The 6,900-nt window shown below is 40.0% G+C and overlaps 1 protein-coding gene across 1 annotated transcript in view; it reads right to left on the reverse strand.

Moving 5' to 3' along the window:
• fmn2b (formin 2b) overlaps positions 1-6,900 on the reverse strand; it is a 120,167-nt gene that overhangs the window by 19,886 nt on the left and 93,381 nt on the right. Inside the window, exon 18 of the mRNA XM_016662634.1 lies at positions 5,799-5,880. Within this exon, the coding sequence (XP_016518120.1) occupies positions 5,799-5,880 (82 nt within the window). The remainder of the gene's footprint in view (positions 1-5,798; positions 5,881-6,900) is intronic.

The raw sequence follows: 6,900 nt of genomic DNA on the forward strand, positions 1-6,900 counted from the left end.
ACAAAGTCGGCCTTCTATCACCTGAAGAACATCTCCAGGATTAGAGGACTGATGTCTCAGCGAGATCTAGAGAAACTCATCCATGTTTTTATCTTTAGCCGCATTGATTACTGCAACAGCGTCTTCACAGGTCTGACCAATAAATCAATCAAACAGCTGCAGCTGATCCAGAAGCTGCTGCTCGCGTTCTGACTAAAACCAGGAAGATAGAGCACATAACACCAGTTTTAAAGTCCCTACACTCAAAGCTCAAGGAATAGACTTTAAAATACTGTTGTTAGTTTATAAACGATTTAGCACCACAATACATTAAAGATCTGTTATTGCTGTACCAACCATCTAGACCCCTCAGATCTTTTGGTTCTGGTTCTGCTCTGCATCCCCAGAACCAGAACCAAACGAGGAGAAGCAGCATTCAGTTTCTATGCACCACAAATTTGGAACAAACTTCCAGAAAACTGTAAAACAGCTGAAACACTGGGTGCCTTTAAATCTCAACTTTAAACCCACCTGTTTAGAGCTGCTTATGGCTAAATTAGGGTAGAGTGTGGGTTTTTGATGTCTTTAATGTTATCTTTACTTTTTATCTATTTATTAATTTCTCTTTCTCACTGTCTATGTTTTAATGATGTAAAACCCCCCGGGAAACATCCCAGTTAAACGACGTTTAACTAAAGTCCTACAGGGTTTAGAGTCCCAGTTGACGGCGTTTCAACTAACACGTTAACAGAAACCTAAGTGAATTTTACAAGACAAACTGGAACCACTTTAAGGTCTTGTTTAGATCATTTACTTAGCTCTACATTCTTAAGAGAATGAAAAATTAATCATAAATAGTAAAGACTTTGCGGTATTCTGCTTTAGTAATGTAATTATATTAGTTGTGTTACCACCCCCACGCCACTAGAGGCAGTACCAACCCCGAAAAGATGCGACTAAGGAGCAGATTTAGAAGTACACCAAAAGCTACAGAATTTGGTAAAAATAGTGAGCTTTGCTGAAGTAATTAAAGACACAAGTTCAAATCCACGTTGAGAGTGGAACTCCTTCAATCAGTGCTCCTCCACAGCATTGATTAGCTAAGCAATGTAACATGATCCTCTGCAGCAAGTGATGGCAAAGCGGGGCGTCATCACGACTTTACACAAGTGTGTCTTTACCTCTGCGGCAGAGGCTCCGCCGAACCCCTGAGATTGACTCATCGAACCCCTAGGGTTCGATCGAACCCAGGTTAAGAACCACTGGTTTAGATTTTGACATTCTTAACCCTTGTATGTAGAAATGGGGTCCAACTGACCCCACACATGTAAAACTTGTATCATTTGCCATAGTCTATGTTTGCCTCAGTCCTCGCACGCACAAGGGTTAAGAAAACTGTTGCAAGCTTACAAACTTGTCCTTGAAGCATATCGTCAGAAATCTTAATAAAACTGCTAATCAGACATTCTGTAATGCTCACAACAGAAGACCCAAAATTTCAGCCAGCACACAGTTTGAAGAAATCAATGGTTTATTTAGAATGGGGGTGTGGGATGACCAACAGCGGGACCAGGAACCACTGAGATTGGAGAAGCAGGTTAGTGGCTAGTACAGGGGTGGGCAACTCCAGGCCTCGAGGGCCGGTCTCCTGCGACATGTAGATGCGTCTCTACTTCAACACACCTGAGTCAAATAATGAGGTCATTAGTAGGACTCTGGAGAACTTGGCTGGAGTTAGGAGGTGATTCAGCTGTTGGATTCAAGTGTGTTGAACCAGGGAGACATCCAAGAGTTGCAAGACATCGGTCCTCGAGGACCAGGATTGCCCACCCCTGGGCTAGTAACTTAGTGTCAAATGTTCAAACAAGAAAGCCACTAACCTTCTCAGGAAGTTTAAAGGGAGCTGAGGTAGGTCCTTGGTTCCTCAGGGAAGCTGTGATGACTAACCACCTCCAGGGGCATTTATTCCAGTGAAAAAACTCAGGAGAAAACTGAGCTCAAATGTTGACAGGCCGTGGCAGGGTCAGAACTAAAGAGACAGATAAACTTATCTGGGGGGTCAGGCTGGAGTCCAAGGTCCGGGCACAGAAACAGGTGCCTTCAAGAAACTCTTGAAGGCAATCTTGACAGACAATTCCAAGCGGTCAGACAGAAGGCGGAAGTCGAGAGGCTAAAACAGGGTTGTGTCCAGGAAACAGAGATCAGTAGAGTATCCGACGTGGGCCAGGCAAAGCAGGGAGATCCAAAAGGCAAAATGTGGTCAAGATTGTGGTCAGGCAAAGTGAGGTAATGCTGGATATCTACTCACACCAAAGGGCTTTCAAAAATCTGGCACTGTCTGAGGCTGAATATAACCGTTGGTGAGCAGGTGGATGGAATAAGCCTGATTGCACTGCAACGCAGTAGTGTGCAGGTGGTCCAGATGAGTTGATTGCAGCGGTGATGGCAGAGGAGGGAAACAGAGCAGGCAGACAGGCCAGAATCCTAACACATTTGTTGAGTTTGTACGAGAGAAGAACGTTTTGTTTGATAAATGGTGCCATTCGTATAAAGTTAAAACTATTGATGACCTAAAGTCATTCATTTTGTTGGAAGAGTTTAAAAAGTGTCTCCCTGAATGGATTGTGACTTATCTAGACGAACAGAAAGCATTATCTTTAACAAACGCAGCACTTTTGGCTGAGGAATTTATTTTGACTCACAAGTGTGCTTTCTTCACAGAATTCATTTCAGGAAAATTTATCAGAACGAAAAAATGCCTCTTCAAGATCAGTGAGTCAAAATGTGCCACCAGTTGCTTTAAAAGCAAACAATCGTGATTGCTTTTAATGCCACGCACCTGGACATTTAACTACTGCGTGCCCAGTCTTAAAGAAAAAAGAAACTAAAAGCATATAAACTCCTGTGGGTGTGGGGTTAATAAAGACAGCTTTCTAGCTGAATGTACACGGTGACATTCAACAAAAAAACTAAAGTTGATGTTCTGCAGTTTTTGCCATTTATTTTGCTGGGTTTTGTTTCTTTGACAGGTGAGTAAAAGGTGAAAGTTCCAATCACAATCCGTAGAGATACAGGTGATGTCACTTTTTTGTTAGAATCTGTGCTGCCTTTATCTAAAACATCATGTGGTTCAGACATTCTTGTGTGGGGAATAAAAATGAGCATCACCAAAGCCCTTTTGCATATGGTACACCTGTGTTCACCATTAGTTTTGGGACGCGTTAAAGTAGCCGTGCATCTGCGATTACCAATTGAAGGAGTTTCCTTCATTCTTGGTAATGAGTTGGCTGGCGGAAAAGTGTTTCCTCCACCAGTAGTTGTTGTCCCAGTTTAGTTTACCCTCGTTGCTGAATTAGTTGCCATTTCGGATGAGTTTCTTGCATGCGCTTTTATGCGTGCGCAAGCTCGTAAAATGGGTGAAATTGTAGATTTGGTTGGGTCATTTGTGGCTAGATTTGTTGAAACAGCTTTGTTCTGAATGACTGTAAAAATGTCATGTGATGTCTCAAATTATTCCTGCAGACATAACTTTGAGTTTGAACATTACTAAGGAGATGCTGATCAAAGCACAGCAGAATGATTCGTCACTAATTTCTTGCTTTTCTGTTGTAGATTAGAGTGGATATAAAGCCCAGGTGACATATTTTGTTAAACTGTGTTGTGATTAAGTCTTGGTCCCCAGACTCAGGTGATTTGCATAAAATGTTAAAAAAATAAAATAAATATTGTTTCGCAAACAAAAATTTAATTGAACACTTAGGGCTGTGTTCAATTCTTGTGAATGGGGGTGTTACGATTGGCGTCATAAAGTTAATTATGTAAACATCCCGGACGAGCCCCCAATTCATGTTACGACCGATCTAGGGGTGGCCAGATCGCAACATGAAGGCTCCATCCTTTTCAGATCTCAACAACCGACACACACAAAGTTGAACAGCTTATAATATATATGATTTATTTTAAAAAGATGTATTTTTGATTGAGATGTTACAAGTGGAGCATATGGCTTCAGAGTGAGCTATGATGCCGAAAACAACAAAGAAAAGGGAACTATCTGAATATAGATTTAGTGTGTACAGATTGCACACTAAAACCAAACTTCAAATTTAAAAGGACGCTCAAAATTTGGCGCCACCAGCACTACCGCACTAAACAATGCTTTAGCAGACTCACACGCAACCTGACAAGAAGACCAAACAAATTCAGTCAGCGGACTAACTACAGCTAAAATATTTCTACAAAACCCTTAATAAAAATCACACATTCCCAAATATCGAAGTAGAGCTTTTTTTCCCCCCAAGATTTAAAAGCAACTTTAATTCTTAACAATCCAAATTCCAAAAATTATTGAGAAAATTTATCATGAAACAAATGTATATTTTCTTCTGAATTTTAGCAAATTTTGAAAGAAAAAAAAAGAAATACAACCCCCCCCCCTTTCCTAGATGGGGGTCAGGAAGTAACTGCAGCCCGTTTACTGTTGATCCAGCTTCAAAATGCCTAAAGTCTGTGTCGTGTACGGTTGTAACAACCATTCTAAAAGAACGCTAAACATTATTTTCATGTTACAAAGGTAGTTGGTCATATGGAAGTTAATTTTAAAAAACTTACTGAAAAAAGTGGATCAACAATCTACAGCTAAAACCAGGAGGTGCAGAAACTAACCGTTTGCAGCGCCCACTTTCTAACAGGTAAGGATTGCGTCGTTTAAATTGTATTTTCAGATTTTTTACTGGACAGTTACTTAGAAAGACGAGTATTCATATGTAAGGTAAGATGTATTACTTTTATGCCCTAGCTTGGTCAAACCATGTTTTTAATGTGGTTTCTGTAGACCGCTGCGAATGGTTGACCTAGATTGTAGAAATGCAGTATGACTCACCATTAGCATACAACTTCAGCATGAATTTGGGTTTACAGAAGCTAAATAAATTATTTACAAGTAGACCCAAGCATATAGAAATAATATGGGGTAGCTTGTTGTTTGCGTTAGTGATAGCATTGTTATTAGACTAATTATTTAAAATAGCACAACTCACTACTCACCTGGACAGAAACAAGTCGACAGACATTTATGCTTCGTTTGATCCTAAATGTTTGACCCAACCTGAAACAAAATAATTCCTTCCAGGCTATTGAAAGTTTTTATCTGGCTTGTCGTATAATACAAGATCTACAGCACAAGATAGTTATGTTGATCGCCTCAACGCCGAGTAAATCCTCAAGATTATATGACAAGTCCTTTTTGCCAAGACAATATGGATCATATCTGAAATATACACGTATTTGTTGGAGATACCTAGTCTGTTTCAGCCTATTTAGGGCATTAGCGTTCTTGCTGTGATTCATTTTGCTCTATTTTGAACTGGAGAAATCCACTTATAGAAATCCATATCTGAATTTTGCACGTCATCATGGTCACATGTCTGCAACCCAGCAATACATTTCAGGAGTTGATTGGAAATTCACTTATCTATTTATACAGATATATCTGCACATTTTCAAACTACAGGATCAGTAGTGCAGCCCAACCCACAAAACCTCAGTACCTATATAGGAACATTCCTTTGCTTCTTTGTGTGCAGCACAAAGGTACTTCACAAATGCATAAGAAATGACAACTCTTTTCCAATGTACTGTAAAGAAGTTGCTTATGTTCTCTTTACATCGCAATTCCTGAAAGATTCAACCACAAACCAATTAGAAAAAAGAAAGAATCTGTCTTCTAACAGTTTTAAGGTCTTTGAGGAAGCAAAGAGTTCATCATCATCTGACCTTTACCCTCTTAGGCAAACCAAGAAAATCTCAAGGAAACTTACAATACCAGAAGCATGTTTTGGTTTAACATTGTAGGACGTCTTCTCCTTGGCTTGTCTGAAACACTCTTCTGCTGCTTTTAACCTGCAAAACACACATTTTAGAGTGAAAATAAGTACAGACATAAGCAAAATTATTCCTACTTATGAAGCCGTTTAAAATTTTTAACATTGAAACCACAAAGTTTAATGTTAATTGGGATTTTATGTGATAGCCTAAAACAAAGAAAGGCATGACTACACAGTGGAAAAACGGTACGTCATCTTTTTTAAAATTAAAAGAATAAAGTCTCAAGTGCATTTTTATTACAATTCAATTCAGTTTATTTATAGCGCCAATTCACAACTGTCGTCCCAAAGCACTTTACAAAAAAATAATTTCAGTTCAGTCACACATACATTCCAGTTGACCATACTAATCAAACAGTACAGTATGCTCAATCAATCATTTCCTGCAGATTGAATGGATTGCAGCATTCAATCCTACTGGATGAACACATACACTTGCATTGTGTTGTTGACTTTACAGCAATCTATCATAAAGAGCATGTTCTCTATACATATATGAATTCCATTTGGCTGTGATACCTTCCTGAATGGCTGAGATAATGCTGCCATCCACTAATCATTATTAACTTTGATCTTTCATGAACATAAAAAAAAACATATATCACATCATCGGTTTCGTTTTTCTGTCTCTGCTCTGTCTCCTCAAACCCCCATTTGGTTGCGGCAGACGGGTACTTGTACTGAGCCAGGTTCTGCTGGAGTTTATTTTCTCCAGTGTGGAGTATATAAAATTCCCTTCTCACCCTCCACGGGTGGTCTCTCTCATCCTCTGAGCTCTGGTCCTCTACCAGAGGCCTGGGAGCTTGAGGTTCTCCTCCAGTATCTTGGCTGTGCCTAGAACTGCACATTTCTGGACTGAGATGTCTGATGTTGTTCCTGGGATCTGTTTGAGCCACTGCTCCAGTTTGGGGGTGACTGCCCCAAGGGCCCCGATGACCACAGGCACCACTGTGGTCAGTGGCATGAAGAAAGTCATTGTTAAAAGAAAACCATAAAAATCCTGTTTGCAGTTTTCCAGAAGCCATGTTGGACACAC

This window comes from Poecilia formosa, unplaced genomic scaffold (genome assembly GCF_000485575.1).
Source record: "Poecilia formosa unplaced genomic scaffold, Poecilia_formosa-5.1.2 Scaffold382, whole genome shotgun sequence".
NCBI lineage: Eukaryota > Metazoa > Chordata > Actinopteri > Cyprinodontiformes > Poeciliidae > Poecilia > Poecilia formosa.